At 43.4% G+C, this 22,382-nt stretch overlaps 1 protein-coding gene across 5 annotated transcripts in view; it reads right to left on the reverse strand.

The window, feature by feature from the left end:
* Positions 1-828: 828 nt before the first annotated feature.
* Positions 829-22,382, reverse strand: part of LOC113168968 (zinc finger protein 516) — a 42,355-nt gene continuing 20,801 nt past the window's right edge. For 4 of the 5 annotated variants that reach the window (XM_026370066.1, XM_026370064.1, XM_026370065.1 and 1 more), the window contains 4 exons: positions 16,523-18,868; positions 11,872-13,194; positions 8,521-8,625; positions 829-3,931 (listed from right to left, as the gene is read on the reverse strand). In XM_026370066.1, coding sequence (XP_026225851.1) covers positions 3,738-3,931; positions 8,521-8,625; positions 11,872-13,194; positions 16,523-18,284 — 3,384 coding nt within the window. In that variant the 5' untranslated portion in view covers positions 18,285-18,868 and the 3' untranslated portion in view covers positions 829-3,737. Of the gene's footprint in view, positions 3,932-6,314; positions 6,386-8,520; positions 8,626-11,871; positions 13,195-16,522; positions 18,869-22,382 lie in introns of all 5 variants that reach the window. The other variant, XM_026370068.1, reaches the window with a different exon arrangement.

A 22,382-nucleotide genomic window follows, 5' to 3' on the forward strand; every position in this document is an offset into this window, starting at 1 on the left:
AGAGCAGTGTGACAGACCAGTGATGTCCTGTGGCGGCACATGAGCTGAGGTCATTTAAAGCAAGGGCCTGAACACCTCCTACTAATTGTTGGAAGTGTTCATAAATGTTCTTTCATTTTATTTTTTTTATCTCTGGTTGAAGTACAGAACGTGAGTAAATGTAGAGGAAATCTCAGCCCGACATGGGCACAGCGTGTAAACTCTACACATTACAGTCCCATTTCATTGTGAACACAGGAGCCTTCTGCTGCAGAGTGACAATGCTTACCATATGGCACCGTTACAAAAACACTTTTAACAGTAATTTCCCACATAAATTGTAAGTCAATAAAGTTTGATTGCAGTTGTTATCGGCTTTTGATGTGCTGCAGCTGTGGTCAGGAAGGATTTGTGAAACAGACTGACTGGACTGACTCAATACTGAGGGTCCAGGACTGAGTAGAAAGTCAAGACTGTGGTAGAGATTCAAACCTTTTCACCTGCACGACAGCAAAACAGCCTCTGTCTGTGTGTCTCTTGTGACTTCACGGTGCAATACTAATACTGCAGCATGCACAGGGCTGACAATAACATGTGATGACAGTGAGTGACCCTTAGCAAGAATACGTTTTGTGAGAGACACAAAAGAATACATAACATGCTGAGTTTTTAATCCTGTCAATATTCACAGACAGCACACCGCACTGCAGGGCCTCTTTGTAAATTTCACATCGGCAACTGAGAAGAAAATAAAACCTTAAAAACTGCGAATCTCTGAAGCCGTTTCATCTAAACTTGGACGTGTTCAGTCACAGCAGCGGAGGTAAATTTAAAAACAAACAAGCGAAACCAGATGAAAAACAGCGCCAACAGGTGCCATTTTGTGTGTCTTTATTGTGGACATGACATTACATCTTTTTGAAATGATGTACAAAAGTGTAACAGAACTGAGAATGGCTCAGACGAGGTAGAGCTTTCACATCGGCTTGCTGGCTTGAAAACTACACAGTAGAAAAACAAAAACAACCCAGAAAAATCAAATTAAAACAAACGCTCCTGTCTGCCCGCGTCTTCTTATCCTTTTTGAAGTGATAATAAATACAGATAGCAACCAAATACATTTGGAATAATAATGTCTTCTAAGGTAAATTAATCATGAAGTTCATAAAAAAAAAAAAGAAGAAGAAGCGATACGGACACAAATAATACAACTTAAGAAGCGTGATAAGAACTCAACCAAAGAGAAAAGAACAACACCTGCCAGCCCCTCTGGGAGGGCAGCCATGACTAGCTACTGAACAAATCCTACAGTTTAGCAAAGAGAAAGACTAAAAACACACTCTTACATCTTTATGGAAAAAGAATAAGCACTGCTGCTGCTGCTGCTGCACCTAGCATTATCGACCACACAGCCGTCACAGAACAAATCATTAGTCATTCAAATCTATGGAATCATCCTAAAAAATATATATATAATAATAATAATAATAATGACATGGAAGTGTGTTAGCCGGCACCATTAAAAAGACATTCTCAAAGAAAGCTTAGCTAAATGAGAACAGTTAAAGCAGTAACCTAGTCTAAGTGCACTAGTAATGCCATTTGGTTTCTACTGCTGTATATAAAGGGTTTGGTAATAGTGGATTACAGATATACACTTTATATTACATACACTCGCTCCTGCTTCATAGTTGATCTAAGTCACACTTCGGGGTACAAAATCATAACTGAGGAGTTAATCTTAAAGGGAATTCTGTACAACATTGGTATTAGTACTACACTACCTCGAAGGCTAGAGTATCCGTTTCAAGTATTTTCACTACCCACACCATCAATATACACATTTGTGTATTATTAGGCATATTCAAGCACACAATATTGTATGCATATCTAGACAAACCACTGGTATAGCGACCGTGTAAAACTACTGAGGTTTTAAAATAGACATGAAGTACAGTACTCTGTATACTTCGTTATCTGCAAGTGGTGCGAATTTTGCTTTTGCGTGTAGAAAAAAAAAAAAAAATCTCAGCAAAGTGAGAGTTCTCCCTTCGAGCTGAACTGCTTTTCTTTAGTCCTTCTTTTCCCCAGAGAGTCAAGGCATGGCTTATTCAATCATCGAGGGGGTGGAGGGGAACCAGGACACCATACATGTACATGCCAACAAACCTACAACAGGCTTTCAGGCTGTAGGCTAATGTACAGAGCATCTGGAGGAAGGGGGTCAGCTGGAGTCAGTCGCTTATACAGTATGGAGAGGAAATAAAATGCACAAACACACATAAACGCACACTCTCACTCAAAGTCGTGTTAAGGCTGTGACGGCTCTACAAATGAATAGGCTTCGACACATCTCCACCTTGTGTTTTTATCCCTGCACCCTCTCAGAGGCTGACCCTCGACCTCTGGCTGGAGAAAGTCAGTCTGGCTTTTATTTATCTTTCTCCATTTGTTTTATTTTTTTATTCATGTCTATCATTCCTATCCCTTTACTTTTCTTGGGACCCCTCTCTTTTCTATTGCAACATCGCTGGGATCCTCACACCTCAGTGTGGGAGCCACTGTGCTAAGGCATTGTGTGCTGTTGACAGACTCTCGACCAGAGAGACTGAGATGATTTTTGGTATTCATCTCATATTGGGTGAGGACACAGCAACACTAACAGTACCTTATTCTCCTTATCATTTGTGCAATCCACAGCAGAGCGAACATCTACCTGCCACCCCCACAGTTCTGGAGTCATGTGTCTCCCTAATATGAAGGCATTATGGAGGAAAACTGCTTCCACTCAGTCCTTTCCTCTTCAATGGAGACTAACTCAATGACCATAAAAACGGTACACTCATTTATATTGGCTATTAAAAACGTACACTCTTTCTAATGAGCACTAAAGCATACACCGCCATTAGCGTTCTCTCTCTCTCTCTCACTCTCTCGCTAGCTCTTTTTAATCCTTTTTCTCAGACACGCTCTCTCCTTCTAATCATCAGCTACACAGCCTCAGAGTGGCCACTGCTAACTCTTAACATTACAGCAGAGTGGAAGTGGAGAGCAGAGGAAAAATTAGTTTAAAACACTTGTGCATACACACACACACACACACACACACACACGCAAGCCTTCATCTTCATGACTTAGAACCATGAGCAGACAAACATGCCGGTTGTTAGGTGACTGCTGATGGAGTGCAGAGCGTAGATGACTGGTGCCCTGAGGAGTGCACAAACTGATACAATAAAGCTAGAAAGTAATGGGAGGGTGGATGAGGGGTGCAACTACGTCAGCCATGCAATGCCACAGTCCTTGATTAAAACACATCTGTGTTCAAGTTCAGCTCTTTTTTCCATCAAAAACTTTTTTTGCAAGTTTTTTTAGTAAAGCTGCACGAGGCAACTTAACTACACACAACGTCCTCATTTTTGCCAACCTCCAGACTAAAAAGGATCAAACAAAATAAAAACGAGTTAACATGGGAGGGTCCAGCTTTTCTGCTTGCTGCTGAAGACACTGTTTCACTGTTTGAATTCTTCTTGATGCATAAAGACTCCCACATGCTCCGCAGTCTCTGATTTTGCAATTTCCTAGTACAGGTTTAAGAGCAATAAAAGAAAAATCCCAACACTACAAGAACCTTCAATCGTTGTAGAAAATTCTTCTAAGGTCATTAGTCAGTCACTGATCTTGGGTCCTACTTCTTCTTCCATCCTCATTTCCTGACTACTCTGGCCCCAAGTCCGAGTCCCTGTTTATCAGAAGGTCTACTGTTGTTGTGGCATTGGTTGGTGTTTGGCAGCCGGTGCTCCATGCGCCTCCTGGCTCAGTAACAAGCTCCTTGTGTCTAGGTACTGGCTGTTGTCAAAAGGCATATGGTGGACACTCTGGACGTGCGTCTTTAAGTTCCCTTTCTGAGAGGCTCGGTATGGGCAGAGCTTGCAGCAGAATGGCCTCTCCCCTGAGGAGCACAACACACACGTAAAGTTGAAAAGTCAGGTATGTGCACCAGTTGTGTCGTACACAGACAGGCTTGAATATACAGGATTTAACAAGACACAATGAAAATCCATGTAAACCATGGATGCGATGCAATGCTGCAGAGGAAATGAATGAAAAAACAAAACAAAACAAAACAGGAGAGAAACAAACAAGCAAACACAGACAAACATAAACCAAGACACATGGTGGCATTCAGCGAGAAGTATGGAGACATTAGGCAGGTCAACAGCAGCATTCACATTTAATATTTTACACCTAATTTCACTTAAAAAGTTTACGTCGCGTCTCTGTCCTGACCCAGATGAACTAGCTCTTCCTTTCCCTTTCCTGCCATCTGGAGAAGAGCAGCACACATACCCTGTCAGAACAGTCCTACTTTTCTCTCTATGCATTTCTCTCAATCACCCAGGACGCCCCCCACCCCCTCTCTCATGCACAAACACACGCACACACCCTATACTACCTCTTCTAATTAGACTGACCTACAATGGTGCAGACACCCCGGCAAAATAAATAAATAGATAAATAAAACTAGGGAAACACACACCTGAACAAAACAAATGAGATTGCCATTTAATTGCACCTAATTATCATTTTGATAAATGGAAGAATATCAAAGCGGGAAAACAAATGACTCCCCGTGCCCCTCCCGCACCCTTCTCCCCGAAGAAGAAACGGGGAAATATAGCTGTTATCATACATCATCAGAAACACAACAGAGAGAAATAAAGAAGGGTGGGGATGTGAGAAAGAAATAGAGGGGGCTAAAAACAAAAAAGGTATAATTAATCACACAAAAATGTTGACAAAAAAAAAAAAAAAAAACAGCTGGAAAGACGGTGAGTTGAGACGTGAGAAGAAAGCCAGAACCTCCACGACATCGTCCTGCGAGGAAAAACATCGCTGACGGGACCGGTGCACTACATTATACTAAAGGTTATCGTTACCGTAAAGCAGCGTCAACACTACATCTAATTGGACCCCTCTGCCGCGCCTGCTCCCATCATTCATAGCGTGCAGTAAATCTGAGCCAATGTGTGTGGGTGTGTGTGTGTGTGTATGTGTGTGTGATATGTGTAATTAATTAAGATGGAGGCGCAGTGTGTGGAAGCCAGCTCTCTCCACATGTCAAAACAGAACAGATTTACTCTGCTGCTCCCTCAATGCTTGTCTACTTTGAAACTAAGTGGAATAGTTCTCCAATATGTTAAGTGGATTAAATGCTTGGATTAAATCCTGTTTACATGTTACCCTCAACACTCTTGGTTTTATTGTTTCCATTAGGACTGCAATTAACCATCACTTTCATTCCTTATTATTTTACCTCTATTCTATGTTCAGCCATGCAGCTTGTGTGTGAACATGTATAATGTGAGCAAAGTGAAACGTGCTTTGCACTCGTTACGCTGCTGCTTTCAGCCAAAAAGTAGAAGCTTATCCTGTTTTCTATTCACCTGCGTTTCACTGCTTTTGATTCAAGTAATCACAGCGACACTGAAACAGCTGACTCTGACTTACAGTGAAATACCTTTACTGTAGTTTTTATTGCATTGCAGCTGCAAGTGTCTGCACATGCCGTATATGATCTCTCCTTTTGCAAAATACCTGCATGCAGTCCTTTTGGTTTACATAAGCTACAAATGGAGACAGTTCTGGTCGTGAAGCGGTGTGATAAGTGTTTAGTTATGTGAATATTAAGCAAGCTGTGTGTTGTGACACCTGTCAGTCAAGGCCAGCACGACATTCTTCCCATGCTGACCTCTGCCCACCACGACATTAAAACCACCAGGTGGTGTTAATGTTGGCTGATCGGTACAAATTGGATGCAGGCAAAGACAAAGGATCATACAAACTGAAACAACCATGTAGTGCAACAAACTGCAATTTGGCATGACTAAGGGAAAACTGACCCCATCCTTACAGTGTTGGGTGAAAAGTGCAGAAAAACTACCTTATGTGGGTCTGACGTTCTGAAGTGTCAGGTTGGTTTGTCAATCAACAAAAGAAGCACTAATTATTTAAGTGTCATCAAAACATGGAAGTCACTGACTGCAGCAAAACTGAAGCGATTCAATGATACAACTGTGACATATATATTGGATACACATACTGATGCTCAGGTGTGATCCAGAAAAAAAAAAAACTCAGCTGTTAATGCCAGGTGCAGATGGTGCCACATGTGACTGTTACATTAAAAAAACAGCAAGAAAGCATTCATAACAGGATGCTGGGGGTGGGATGCGGGATTGACACTGACACATACATGCAAAGGTGAGACAATAATTATAAGAAACATGCAGAAGCGATGGGGGAGCCCAGTGATTAGCCATCGTGCCACATACTTGTTTGGGAGCTTCAGAAGCGGTGGTGTGAGCGTCAGTACCTCTGTGGAGTCCGTTAAAATCAAACCCAACTGTGGGGGGAGAAGGAGGGTGGGGCGGGGGGGAGGGGGGGGGAGGAGGAGGAGGAGGAGGAGGAAGGGAAGGGGAGTATGGCAATCGGTTAAAAGCTCTACCAGATCCACAAAAGCATTTTTTTTTTCTCTCTCTCTCTCTCTATCTACCACCACCACCCGCACACAGTAGCGTTAGCCACCAGCACCCTCGCTAATAAAGGAGATCTGGCTTTGATGATGATGGAGGTGATGGTGGTGATGATGGTGATGGAACCTGGTGGAGGCAAGTCAGTGATTTAATATGACGCATGTTAATAGAGGCCTCGGGGTGGCTGGCCTTTTCTGCGTGTGCACGTCCATGCTGAAGACAACCGTTGGTGACAACATTAATTACAGCCTTGGCGAGTGTTTACAGAGCCCGTGCATGGGCATGTTGGTGTGTGTGTTGATGCAGTGTGTCTGTGTGTTTACAATAAGGCTTGGGGGAAAGCTGAACACTGCATCACTTACCATTTGGCCTCTGTCACTTAGAATCACTGGCTGTGCCACATATCATTCACACTCTCTATAAAGAAGCTACTTAACTCACTGTCTACTGTGATCACTGCCAGCCAGGCTGATGGACATGACAGGACAGGAGATGGGAGAAGTGGAAGAGGAGGAGAGAAGTGGGAGTAAAGCTGCAGCCTAGGAGCGGAAAAAGGATTAGATGAAAGGAAATAACAGGGAAGAGAAGAAGTGAGAAGATTGAGATGGGAGCAAACAATAAAGGAAAAGGAAAGAAAAGAAGAAGAGGAGAAAATATTAGATGAACTGTAACAAGAAATGGAAGAAGAGAGAGGAAACAAGAACAGAATAGTGAAGAGAAGGAGGAGAAAATGTGAGAAACAACAACAGAAAAAGAAAAGGAAGCAAGAGGAAACAAGAAAGGGATGTTAAAAGGAGAGAGCATAAGATGAGAGGAAAAAGGAGAGAAGGTCAGGGGAAAAGAGAAATAAGATACGCAAGGAAAAGGAAAGAGTGAAATGAGAGGAAAAGAAAGAGGACTAGGACGGGAGGAAAGGTGAGATGAGAGGAGAGAAAACAGGGAAAGAAAGGAAAGGCCACAGTGGAAGTGAAGTGAAGTATAACAGGAGAGCGTGGCGGAAAAGGCCGGATCTCTAAATCGAGCTCTTTAGTGAGTGGCACTGGGACACATGCAAATGGATTCATAGGGCTGGCGTGGACAAATGCTGTTCTGCTTCATTAGAATGCACAATTCCATCTCTCTAATTGACATGTGATTAATAATGTATACAATTTGTCACAGGTCAGTATCCGGAGCAAATCATGTTTCATTTTAAAAAATAGAGACAGCTGCCCAGCCCAGGGCGAGGAAGAGCTCACAGACTGGCTGTCACACTCAAGTGAACAAAAAAGATCCATTGTGATTTATTTTGGAGATCGCGGGACGTAGCAGACGTACGGAGAGTCAGATGATGAAATATGGCCGAGAATCCCCGTGCATTTATTCTCCACGTCTCATGCGAGTGTTTCTTGGTGGACAAATAGCTGCGAGAGGTGATGATGCGTGCGCACAGGTGGCATGGGAATGAGTGACCACTGAAGGAGTGGCCAAAAATAAAAAAAATTCATTCAGTAATACATGAATAACAAGTAGCTAATGGGGTTGTGATGTGGGTGAAAGCGGGATGCTGGATTTTCCTTTTGCTGTTGCTCTTTGCTGGCGTCATTTATCTGTATTTGTCATACCTTTCTCTTTGAAATAATTTTACAGTCATGACTGATGGTCTTGCAACTTGATTACAGACCATTTTTCCTTCAAAAACTTTTCAAGTTGCTGCATATGACTTAGAAAAGGTATATTAAAGGACTGGCTGTCTGACCTTTTTACCGTTAATGTCTGTTCTCTTTACTGCTAATGCTGCAGTCGGGCTCCTGGAGATTTGGAGTCCTTTTCATTAGACTTGTTTTTTCAACTTCATACTTAGTTGGAAGACAATAGTTTGCAAACATCAATTTGTGTTTCAAAAAACTGTTATTATGAACACAGCAAATGTTTCCATTATTTTGTCCAGCCACTAAATGTACATCTGCACGTGCAATATATGTTCATCGAAGTGTGTTTTAATGTCAGTGACGGCTGTGCTCACCTGTATGGGATCTCATATGAGTGCGCAGGTGGCTGGGCTGACTGAAACTCTTCCCGCACTCGTGACAGAAATACTGTCCCTGTCGCATGAGGGACCTCAGCATCCCTGAGCACAAACAGAGAGAAAGAGCGGAAGACATAATTAGGCAAAGTCCAAAGGAGCAAATGTACAACCTGTGGCAACTGTTCTTCAGCAGACTGAGCTGTGTTAGAGCCGTTTCTGGAATGTACTCATTTTTATTAGAAGACTTTCATTCAAAGATGGAGGAGTCTAATATCAAGGGTCAATTTTATGCACTAAATGCTTCTGTGTGTGTCACACATATTACCTAACCAATATTTAATGTTCTAGGACTTTTTGTATTTTACATTCATATATAATAAGAACATTTTATATTTTGGTATCTAAAGGATTTCTTTCTCTAAAACAATATTAGGACATGAAAGCCTAAATTGCACCCTTTGAGACATCAAAAAGTGCTGCTCATTTGAAACAGGAGTGGAGAGAAGGTGGACTCTGCATCAGTTCATGTTAAGAGACGTTTCCACGTGGCAGTGTTTGCAGAGATTGAGTGAAGAAGTAAAGGTCAGCAATGGGCAGAAAGTGAGTGGGCGTACACAAGCATAAAGCTAGGTTGGAGTGGCTGTGGAAGTGGGTAGCGTCAGTAGTGGCCTCGCGCAAGCATCATTAGTATGTCTAATGTGTCATTATGAGCGGGTAGCTCTAGGGGCTGGACTGCAGCTGTCACACAGCATCATCTCAGAGGCTGACAGTCAGACACACACAGCACACACACACACTGCATAAATTACAGGCAATTAAAACGCCCCGGCTGTGATGTGCCCGCTCCGCTGCCCGTGTGTCACATGTCAGGTGTGTGTGTGTGTGTGTGTCTGCATTTGTATGTTTCAAGAGTTGTATGTATGTGTGTTTGGTCCAAGGTAGGAAAGTGAGACTTGGGCTGTGGCGCGTGCTGGCTTTATTTCCTCAGACACACGCAAACAAAGTGATGCAAAAGCACTCACATCACCTGCACAAGGCACCTTTGTATGTTAATGGTCTTAAATAGCAGAAAGAAGAGACTTGTTGAATTTTGAGGACTTCATGAATTCTATCACGACATGATCTGAGTAAAATATAAAGTCAGGATTCTTTTTCCTTTAAAAAGAGATTATGCTCCTTTTTTATAGTTTTGATGAATCTGGTATACAGATCTGACATGACAACTGATTGTAGACAAACATGATGAACCTAATGAGATTTTTCTTTCCGAAAATAACTGGGGAAATTGTGCCCAACAGCGTCACATCATTTTCAAACCTCCTGAAATTACCTGAGTTTTGATGCCTTGACAACATGCTTTGTACTTTATGAGCCGATGCTATTATACACGTCCGACAAAGAACATACAGTAATTGTGGTACGGGAAAACAAAATGAAGTTTCAAACTTTTTAAAGATGCTCTAATGCTACATGGATTTTACTTAAAAATAATCAAATAAGTAAAGTACTAATTCTAAAACACAAAAGAAACTCAGGCAAAACCAGGCAAGTGAACACAGTTAACGAGAGGTCTGAAACTATAATGAAGCAGTATAAGAAAAATGCCACCAGGAAATTAATTGTTAAGAGACATGAAGCCCTACTGTGTTTGTGCTAAATCAAATAGAGTGGCTAAAGGCGCATAAAGAAACCTGTGGTTGCATGATGAAGACAACTGGACTACTATATTATACTAGTTTGGTGCAGGAGACACAGGGACAGCAGCAGGAGGAAAAAGCATTTAAAGACTGCTGGATCCATTTAATGACACTGTGACTACACACACACTCACATTTCCAGGCACACACGTACATGCACTCCTGTGACCTACCTTGTTGACAGACTACAGGCCTAAAGGTTTGGGGGTGCTTTTTGGGAAAGGGACGTTTGCTGCAACACCCCGAGCATTAAGCCTGGTATATACCTGGCCAGTGCCCACTAGTTGTATGTATGTTTGTGTGTGTGTGTGTGTGAGAGAGAGAGTGGGGACACAGCAGGACAAGAAGGACGGTGGAGGCGGAGGAGGTGACAGAGAGTGTCTCTGGCAGCCCGGCCGCTGGCCTCTGGATACTCTACTTCTACTCTGGGCCGCCAGCCCTTCTCACTGATGCACTAATGAAAGACAAGACAGAGCTGGACGGAAAACACGAGCAGACACACACACACACACACACACACACACACACACACACACACACACACACACACACACACACACACACACACATACACATTTTACAGAGAGAAAAGGGAGAAATACTCAGTTGCTCAAAAAAGGTCACTTTATAGCATGTGACTCAAAGGGCTAAGGCAGATCGTGACGATATGTGCCTGGACGGGTGACAGCGATGTCATGCGTCTGCTTTGGGGCTGTTGTCTTTGACCCCTGGCTCTATACAGCCCCACTTGACCTTAGAGACACAACTGGAAATGGGCAAATAATATGAATGTTCAGTAATGACCATTTCCAAAGCAGCTGGTGGGGTAATTATTCTGTCTCATCTCTCTCTTTGCCTCTTATGTTCCCTCTCTCTCTGTTTTCCTTCCCTCCATTCGCATCTGCGCGAGTCTCTCATCAGGCAGAGCCGTGACCTAAACAGTTTGTGACAGCTTTCTGGGAGAGTGGAGCTGGAGACTAGGCACGCCTCGCAGACCTGAGAGTAGCAAAAGGTTCTCTCACGTCTTTCACAGCAAGAGAAATTACGCTCGCACAGGCTCGCACACTCCTTTTGCATCTCAAAACCAGCATGCATATGGACACACGTGCACAGACACACATGCTGCCCCAGATACAGCCTTTAATCTTACCTCAGAAACATGAAAGCACGTGTGTTTGCTCATTTAATGGCTCCCCTCTTCATTATTCAAAGCCTATGGAGCAGTTTGTGTGTCTGTCAATCACCTTCTGCCAGGTGGTGAGTTAATGTGAAAGATGGAGTCAGTGTGTGTTCTAGGGGTTATATACCTGATTAAATATGGTTCATATATTACACGTGTATCTACGTGGCTGTGGGTTTTTCCCTGGCTTAGCTTGACATATCAAGTCAGCTCCTTTCCCAGCAGCTCAAAAAACAAGCAGCTCAACCACTGGAAAACATTTGCCTTCAACTTTTGACATTTGCCATTTTCTCCAGAGCCAAGATCCTCTGGGCATTTGGTATGTGAGCTGATGATGAGGGATTTCACAAGACCTTCTCCAAAAGAGCCCTTCTATAAAATATGGATCTAAACCAGCAAATAATCTGAAAAGTGCAACTACACATTTTACTAAATGCAAATCAAATAAAAGGGAACAAAACTTTTTCATACCAGTGGAACCCAACATGGCATTTGTTGCACCCCAGCGGTGGTAGAGGGCTGCCAGTTCATGGGGGCTGTAGTTTTTGAGGAAGCTGTAGATGTCAGTTGGCATCTCTTGTGCCTCTGTGATTGGCTCCTGCTTTACTTCTCCATGAGCTTCTGAAGACAAAGATGAAGAGGTTGAGGAGGAGGAAGAGGAAGAGGAGGAACTCTGTGGGGTGCCTCTGTGTGTCTGGGAGGTTCCGTAGCTGAGTCCTGCCGTGGAGCTGTGGGTGATGGCGCTGGGCCTAGTAGCATTAGCCCGGCTCTGGCTGAGGGAATTGGGGAGCGGCTGATGAGAGGAGCCTCTAGCTCTACTGTACTCTGCTAGACCATGTTTGCTGGACAGCATGAAGCCGAGGCCCTCTTGAGGGATCAAGTAGCCATCGCTCATCCTGGAAGCTGTAGCAGAGCTCGGGCTTGGGGCTGAGGGACGTGAGAGGGTGCCAGTGCTCTTCTCTAAGGAGCTGGAGGATGGCAGCGAGCTTCCACGAGGGTAAATATCCACTTTTGGTCTGTAGCGAGACTGATGACTCTGGTCTTCGGCGTGTTTGACGCTGCTGCTGGTGCTGGTGCTGCTGCTTGGCCGTACAGGAACTCTTCCAGCTTGGGTGCCTGAGGTGGATGAGGAGCCCCTGGAGAATGAGGAGGAGGGAGTCGAGGATGACGCTGATGCTGTGGCTGCATGACTGGCTGACTTGTTTTTCTTTGAAACCTCGCTAGAGTGGGTTGGAGGCCTGGTACGCTGGGTGCGCATTATTGGAGGCAGTGGTGGACACTCCTTCCCTTCCAGAACTGGTGGGGGACCGGTGCGTCTCTTGGAGCACAGCAAACCGTCCTTAGAGCCCTTTGAGGAGTTTTTCAGGGCCCATTTAGGAGCCAGGTTAGAGCTACTGCTGTTGATGCGGTGAGCCACAGTCTGGTGCATCCACAGCACCTCGGGGTACCGCGTGGAGTGTGAGCAGAAGGAGCACTTGTGGCTAGGGAGGCTCTTCCTGTCCAGGGCTAAGGAGGTTATGTCCCTGCAGCCCTCAGCCCTCACACATAGATCCACAGGGGTTAAGCTGGGATCAAGAGGTGAGGATCGAGCAGAGCTGTTCAAACCCTGAAGAAGAGTTTTCTTTAACTTGGGATAACCACTGGGAGTGGCTCTGTCCGAGCTAGAGCTGGGGCTGGGAATGGGACTGTGTCCATCTTCAGGGGTAGCCGGATGTTGGACACGAACATGAGTCAGAAAAGCCTGAGACTCTGGTGTAACAAAGTCACACAAGCTGCAGACGTAAGGCTTCACATCTGTAAGGCAGAAGAATGACAAAATAAAATGGAAATCATTATATTATTATTATTCTTATACTATACATCCAGACTAATGAATCAGAGATTGAGCAGAAATAAAAACTGAGATGCAGACTAGACTGTTTTCTGTTGCTCGCCACGAGGGACAGCTTATTGCCTGTGCAAGATTCTGTTTCAACCAGATGTAGCCACCAGGTAGCAGTATTGGTGCAGTGTTCCCATATCATGTTAAATAAAAAGGGAATTTTCAGTGATACAGAGTATTGGCCATGCCGCTGATATAACTTTCATGATTAGTTTTTATTGTTTGGTACAATTGTATCAGAGCAGTAATTATCCCCTACAGTAATCTATGTCTGGGATAAATTTTAATCTACATGGAGTGAAACAGTCATGCTATACAATCAAATTGATTGAACACCTTTTTGACACAAAGTAAAATGAACATTATGGCTAAAAGGTTTATAAAGCTGCTCTGTATCTACAGTATGATGATGAATTGGCTTGCACAGGCAGTCACTGCATGGAATCAGTCATTTGGATGCCTGAGGTGCAGGTATATAAATGCCCCACTAGGTGGCGGAGATGGTCTTTCTTAACAAGTGAATTTTACTCTGGTTACTGGAAAAGTCTCCCACAGTTTTCACTTTCAGGAAATAGGACAGTAAGAATATGATAAACATTGTATTTTGTTGTTGTCAAAATACAATTTAACCTTAAGTAATGGATGAAACATTAAAATCCTCAAACAGGAGGCTTTAAACCTCATATCTTCCGTAATCTTACGCCGATTACAGATAATATAGGTAGCACATTATTGTACACTCAGCTACCCCCTCCTCAGTTTTACAACAACAACAGTAACCTGCCATCTGTTTTTCATTTGGCTTCCTGTTGGCAGCACTGGCCAACACTCTGAGCTCAGATTCTGCCAAGGTGAAACCCTCAGGCTGGGCAGCTTAGCAGAGTGGAAAGACTGGTGTGTCCTGTTTGTCATGATGATACTGGTATTAAAATATTACTGATCAGTCAAAGTTATAGCAGTTGTTCCAAAGTAAGGAACAGTGCAGACAATATGCCATAGTACTGCCAGTCTATACACTGACACTTGTCATGCAGCCGTTACAGTAAACAACATGTGAACTGCATCTTAATACACACAGAGCCAATCAAACTATCCAGGAATCTGTGTCACTGTGTCAAAAGCTGTTAAAAAGAATGAGTGGCTGGATAGTGGTGGGGTAAGATCACCGCCCTCTGGAGGGAGACTGAGGTTGGAATCCCAGTTGTGGCCTACTCCAGTAGGGGTCCGTAGGCAAGACCTCCTCATGCTTACCCTGCCTGCCATTGTACCTTGTTCCTCCCCATGTAAGTCGCTTTGGATAAAAGGCTGAGCAGAAAAAAGTACACAGTTCATAGTAGTGGAAGTGTATGGTGCAAAGCTCGGATAACACTTCTCAGCTCTATTACATAAGCATGTGTTTGCGCAGTGGCGATTATTAATACCACCAAGGAAAATGTCACCAATCTATTATCATTACAATGGGTTTGCCAAAAAGAAGATGATGGCATGTAAGTGAGTATTTGCATGCATACACTGGCACTTCTCATTTGCAGCGTAAAAACTAGCTAAATGGCTTTAAGGAACATCAGGCTACTGGGACTAGAGTGTCCTCTGAGTGTCTCATTCCCCCATAGCCTGCATCCTTCTCCATCAGGAGGTGACTCTATAAATAACCAATCCCTCAGACATCAGGCAGCCTGACTGGCTCAGTGGTAAGAAGAGTGGCTGAGTGACAGTGGAAGTGTCACGGGAGGTAACCTTAGAGATTAGGAAACAGTCAGTGGGGACAGGGAAGACAGGTAAAGAGGTTGGATGAAAGGAAGAAAGAGTGAGAATATTATTTTAATACATGCTGAATTCTAATATTTTTATTTCATCTGGTTTTGTTGCAAATATCAACTAATCCCATCACATATTGGCAAATGCTATGTATCGATATGTTATTTTACATCATAACATGTTGCAGAGTTTGCATCATACTATTTATTTTTATACAGTTTGCAATTTAAATGAATTGAGGCCCATTAAATGCAATTCCTGAATCCAAACACCAGGAGAGCAATGGTTAGGGAGAAAATCAATATATACCATACAGTAAATATACTGCTAAAAAAGTCCCTTAACTGCTGGAGTACAGGACTGATATGTACTGTAATGTTTGTACTCACGCTAATAATTAGTATTTAAACATTGAGCAACATCTGTAAAGAGTAAAAGGAAACAAACAGACATATTTCCACGTCAAAGACGTAAGAAGAAGAGCAAAAAACATATTCACACAGATAAAGGGGGGGTGGGGGGAGTTTCCTGAGACAGGAAGACCTGAAATAGCACACAGCTCGATCAGGCCCAAAGAAATGTTGCTGCTATTTTTGAATGTCTGTGCTAACAGGGAGGAATGGAAACAATCACTACAGTTTCACTACAGTTCGCAGCTATCCACTACCCTAACATGTGCTGTGTTTTCAGGGGGTTCGATAGATAAAAGACAAAAGCCGGAGGGCTTTCAAGTGCTGCACACAAAAGAGTCCTTCCTTCAGCCTATTTCTGATGTGATTATGGGTGTTTTGCCCTTGCATGGGTAGGTTATCTTTTTTTTTTTTTTTTTGCTATGCAGTGTTTATTGGTTGTGGAGGTGAAAAAATGACAGGCATTCCAAAAATGTCCTCTGCTCTACTGACTTGCCAATTGAAAGGCACAGAGCTTCAGTTAACTGTTAGCTTCAGCTGTTTGCTCTGTGATACAACATAACCTAACTGTGTAAACAGGATTTTCACTGGCCGTTAAAGTTTATTGACCATATTTCATAGTATTTATGTGTAGCACTGTATAAAAGAGCTGAAGTCAGATGTAATACTAACATGCAGCCACATGGTGGCTCTACTTCCTACTCCATAGAGACGCATAAGCGAGGAGCTGTACCTACACAAAGGCCATTTCATCAACAGATGTTTACTACCGAGTCTGAGGCCTTGAGTGGGAGGCTTGAAAAGGTCTACAGTCATTTCTGCCGCTAGAAACTCCTGCAGTGCATCTTGCAGTGTAGTTATGTAGTTGTATGACAGTTATATTTTTCTACTGCTTAAAGCTAGAAAGTTGAGTCACTTTCTCAAAAGACAGAATATTAACTTGTGTAAATGATGGATCACAGATGATCCTTGATACCGAAACAAGTCACAACACATCTCTGTTTCTTTTATGATCATTTAGAAAAATAAAAGAAAAGTGGAATAAAGTGATAAATGTGAAAAGAAAACAAACCTGAATGCTCTCCAGAGTTTGCAGTACCCATTTCTGAAGCCTGGTTTCCCAGGGTGGAGGCTGGTGGAGAGTCGCCATACCCTGGGGTGCTGGGTCGGCTAGGGGACCCTGATTCTGGATCACTGTTGGAACCCCATCGGTCTCCCCTTCCAGTTCTTTCCTTGTCTCCTACAGATGCTCTGCCTCCGTCCTTCCTGTGGACCCGCTGGTGGACGATCATCTGATGACGACTGCGGAACACCTTACCACACTCAAAGCACTCATTGGACTTGGAGGAAGCTTGCGACTGGGATGGTCGTCGGCGGTCCTGACGTGATGAAGGCCGGTATTCAGAGTCACTGAGGCTCTCTGGTGTCCGGTCACCTGAAGAGGCATGGTTTCCCAACCCAGAGCTGCTGCGTCTGCCTGAGCTGCGTTTCTCTTGACCTTGTAGAACATAACGACTGTTCTCCTTCTCAAAAACCACAGCTGCTTCAGCGAGGGCCTCTTCCCCCATACCTCCTCCATAGTTGCCCTTGCAACTTGCCTCCACTGGCTCCAAAACTCTTCCTTTAGTTGCTAATTGCCAGGCTTGGTAGCTGCAAACTGGATCTAGCTCCTGGATTCTTTGACCCAGAATTTTTTTCTCACGCTCTTCCTCTTCATCGATGGTCTTCCCCCCGACAGGCTGAAGGTTTAAGTAGTCGAGGAAGCGTCTCTTAGCAGCTGGTGAGTCCTCATCATCGCTGGTTCTGCACTGGCTTTGGGATTTCCTGCCATAGCTGGGATTGTGGACTTTATCATGAGCTCTCAGGCTCTCTTTATTGTGGAACAGGTTCCCACATTTGGAACACATCTGATAGACAGATGTAATAGAGCTGTTAACAACTTCAGGATCCTGGGCTACATCATTGATGGTGGCCGGGTGCTCGGCTGAATCTGCTTTTGAACGTGATCTGGATTTGGTGTTGTGCGTTTTCATGTGAGATTTCAGAAACCAAGCTTCACGGAACCGTCGGCCACAAATGCGGCAGCAGTGGTCCAGAATTCCTGCATGTTTCTTCATGTGCGACTTCAAAAACCAGGCTTGAGTAAAGACCTGGCCACAGGTCTCACAGGGGAAGGTGCCATCACTTTGGGGTTGGATGGCATCAGGCTCAGTCACAACCTCATCTTTAACAGTAGGCTCCTCTTCTACATCTGCTGTGATGTGGACCTTTTCAATGTGGCTGAGGAGCTGGTCCTCCCGTTGGGCCTCGAAGCCACAGAGACGGCAACAGTAAGGCCGCTGGTCAGTGACTGGCTTCTCCCTTTTCAAGCTCCTTGCAGGCACTTTTCTCCGGCTCTCCTCCGCACTATCTCCATTAATCATGCGGTTACAGGCTGAGGTGCTCTTAGTTGGACTCGTTCCTCCATCAAGACCCTCTGAAACACTCATCTCCTCCTCGTCAGCCCCACCTTCTTCATCCTCGTTTGAGTGATAGCTAGAGAGCGTGCCAAGTTTATGGCTGCGGATGTGAACTTTGAGATTGCCCTTCTGGGAGGCCCTATGGTCGCAGTATGGGCACTTGTAAGGGCGTGCTCCTGTGTGGCGTCTCATATGCTGCGACAACGAGCTGAGGAATGGAAAGCTGCGTCCACACACGCTGCAGTCGTATGCCCCGGGGACTTTGTCATCATCGCCCTCAATCTCATTTTCAGGGTAGGCCTTGTCTGCAACCAGCTTTTCCTTCTGACCTCCTGACTGGGTCTCCATCACCTCCATACTGTCTCTAGGATTCATCGTACGTACTAATCAACCCTGTCCTCCCGGCCTTTCACAAACTCAATAAAACTTCAAACTACTGCTATCTGCAGCTACACATCTAGGGATGTCTAGCTTGCCTTTGTTGGTCAGTTAAAATGTTATCTGCCGTCTATCATCCAGAGATGCAGCTGCTTACACAGCAGCTCATTTAGCACTCTCCAGTTACTGGATGCAACTCCATCTATCCATCTTCATCTAGCACTGTCAGTGAATCAGTGACTCAATCTCTACGTGCAACTGGCACTTTGAAAAGCAACTTGTGTAGCTTCAAGATTTGCTAAGAAACATTTAGCAAAATGTAAAATCTTTCTTTTTTCAGATTAACAATAACACAGTATATAATTTCCTTCTGTAAATAATGTGAGCACGCTTTCACTCAATTTTGTATCATCATTGTGTCAGTGGTGGGGAGTTTTTCTCTGTGTCCGCGTAGCTAATTCAACTAACTGCTGTTCTTCACATGATTAGTGTCTCCTCTCCATCCTGGGTTTTTATGAGCAGCTTTCGAGTCATATTAACGGTGAGCTCTCTGCAGCACAGCTGGCGTGTATGTCTTCCACCTGCGAATGAAAGACAGCGAGTTTGAGGAAGACAGAGAGTGGGGGAGAGGGTGAGAAGAGAAACAGGGGACGTGTTAGAAAAACTCCCGTTTTTTAAAAGATTTTCAGTTTTCAGTCAGTTACCATCACACACATGGCCAAGATAGCTATAATATGTAAGTGTAGGTGTGTCCTAGTGTAGACCTCCATATGCCATGTCTGATAATGTGCTGTGAATTAAAAGGGAGAATACATTATAACTTATATGACATACACATACTCCATTAAAAAGTGTGTAGGTGGCTTATTATATCTATATACAGTATATGTAAAATATCCACCATGTATCTGTGGCTTGCATTTTGTGTGTGTGTGTGTGTGTGTGTGTGTGTGTGTGTGTGTGTGTGTGTGTGTGTGTGTGTGTGTGTGTGTGTGTGTGTGTGTGTTTGTGCATGTGTGTGTGTGTTTGTGTATGTTGCCTTTGTGCACGAGCCGTGCAGGGCTTGGGGGCTCTGACGCCACACTGGCTGAGTCGACACTTTACACAATCGGGGTGGTGTTCACATCAGCAAGATCAGCAATGCCACCATATCCCCAACCCACCCCCACCCCCTCCCCCATTCTGGCCTCACACACCCGCCTCAACTGACACTATCACATGACAGGGATCTTAAGTACACAACAGGAAGTGGCTCTTCAGACAGTTTGCTTTGCTCTGTTTCTCAGACAGGAGTTGAATGGGGTCGAGGAGAGAGTCAAACAGAAACAGAAACAGAGAGGCTGATAAGAAGAAGACAAAGACTTTTAACCGCGTTGACTTGATTTCATACTGCATGTATTTCCTGCAAGTGGAATATTTTTTTCCATAATCTGCATATTTTTATTTTTCAACACTTTTTGTGTCAGTTTGCTCAGCTGTGCTTGTCTTCCTGCAGTAACTATATACATTCACGCAAGAATCACTACATTTTAATCACATCTTTATTCTTTGCTGCCAGCTCATTTAAGCATTATGTAAGTGGATAGTATAGAGTTCATGTCTTGAATTAACTGACACATATTTATATAGAAAATCAGACGCAACTTCTACAATTCAATAAACACAAAGATCAAAACACTGAAACATGAAAAGAAATGGGAAGCTGGAGTATTAATTTCAGCAGATACTGGAGCCTGAAAGTGTGGACTATATGAAATGTGACTGACAGCATTATTACAGGCTATTATATAGAGTGCCAGAGCCCATAAGCTGAGTTACTGCCAGCCTCTAATTATAAGTGGATAATTGATCATAATCATAAGAGGATAAGGTGGTGGAGGAGGGAACGTAGCGCAAGAACAATCATATGTCTTAAACTCTTGCACTGAAAATGACTACCTTGAGCCAGAGCCACCTATCTATCTAGAATGATTTATGCTATTGAAATCAGCCCGGCCTGAATGGTTCACCATGCTTCCTCCTGGAGTGCTTAGTAAGCTGAGGTTTCTAGCGAACAAGTACTCTTCCAGCCAGAAGTGCAGCTGTGGTACTTTGAAACACAATGTATTATCAGATCCAGACCGCTTAATGTCTAAATATAATCAGCGTAGATATAAAAAAAAAAGGACAGAGGCTCGCAATTCCTGCATGCAATTGAAAACTCTTAAACTTTTACATTTTTTGCCATGGTAGGGTTAAGGCTATTTCTATAAGGTATGGTTTCACACACTTGTGTGATAAATCCTTGCAGCCTCGTTGATCCTCCTACTGCGCGGCTACTAGGTTCACATTTGGTTTGGAGTGAAATATCTTGGATGGACTGGCATTCATTTTGGTACTGAAATTCATACCTTGTAAAGAATCATTTGGTCATGCCTGAACCTTTAAACTTTGATCACCTACAGAAATTATCAAGTCAAAATTAGTTTTTTATGACTTGCAAAACTAGTCTACATGGCATTTAGAATACCCTGTGCTGTACTTTGTGCTTAGTGGTAATTAGCTAGTGTACACAGTAATATGCAATTGTTAAAACACAGGGTAGTAACGTGGTAAACAGTATGTGTGCAAACCATTAGCATGTTTGCAACCAGAGTCAACTTCCTCAGCTTAAAGCTCATAAGGTTATTAGAAAATGATTATTGTTTGTCCAGTCCAATCAAATACAAGGACACAGCAGTGTGCAGTTGTCTTAATTACAGTATTTTAACCCAATGACAACTCATTGATTCATTGTGGTATGCACTCTATTATTTATAAACTCGTGTCCTTGCCTCAGTTACACAGATATACGAACTGTTGATATGAAATATATATAAACCCCAAGTATGAGAAGATGAATGTTCAGAAAAACAAATACCCTGATCTTAATTTTCCACCACTTCCTAGGAGGAACAAAGAAGCTTGAGCGAATAGCCTCCAACACATGGCATGCCAGACAAACGAGTGATGACAGATAAAGCAGCGATATAAAGGAAACAAAGTGCAGTTTTTCTCTGCGCTGTTTCATCTGTCTCCACATCCTAATGTATATGAGGATAATGATCTTATTTCCTATTAAACAGTTTTGCTGACTGGAGGTCAGGAGGGCTGGGAGGGTTGGCTATTCAACAGCAAGCCTGTCATCCACCAGACAGTCACATGTGCAAACTGATATGTAATGAGATTAGGCAGCAGAAGGGAAACAATGCAGCCTCCTTGCTATACAGGCCAGAGGGAGGAGAAAAAGACAAATTGGCTCAAGGGGGGGAGAAACTGTCCAGGAGAGGTGGACGAGATTACCAATCAACTAAAGTCATCAAAAAGTGATGAGGCATCAAAGCTCTAATAAACACCAACACAGTACAAAACATAAATAAATGAATGGACACAGTGCACTTAACAATCTTCCTCTCAATGTTGTTGTTTTTTCTTTTCTTTTTTTTTTGCTAAGACCAGTCTAACCCTAGTTGGGAATGTTCTGCTGATATCAGACATGTCTTTAATGGACATTTAAGCTGCCCTGTCATGAGTCACCAGGAGTGAGCGGAGGCCTACACTCAGCTGATAATGACTGCTGTGTCAAACTGAAAGGAAAATTCTTCATTTTCCCCCACTTCCTTAAATGCTCAACCTTTGCTGCTCTGCACCCTCCAACCGCCCACCCACCCAAACACTGAACCACAGCAGCTGAGGTCCAGTAAGAGGAGGAAATCCGTCCTTATTTTCTCATCCAATCGCAACCTTTTCAGAGCACTGTAGCTATTTTTGTTTCCGTGACTCCTGAGGTTCACATCTGGAGTGAATCTTGAGACAAGCACTGTCAAAGTGTGCTGTCAGATTATCTGTTTTATATATGTTTCACACATTAGTACTGTCACAAAGCCACAAATGGACTTTAAAACTAGGGTTAATATATATAAAAAATACAACTACCATTACACAATGGCAAAAACTCAATATAAAAGGTGCAACAACAATACCTGTCAACACATGTATGCCAGTATTTATGTAATGTGTTCAATTGCCCCCTCTAGAGGCCTCAGAATAACCTTATGGAACACATTTGGTGCAATA

This window comes from Anabas testudineus, chromosome 16, assembly GCF_900324465.2.
Source record: "Anabas testudineus chromosome 16, fAnaTes1.2, whole genome shotgun sequence".
NCBI classification, from domain to species: domain Eukaryota; kingdom Metazoa; phylum Chordata; class Actinopteri; order Anabantiformes; family Anabantidae; genus Anabas; species Anabas testudineus.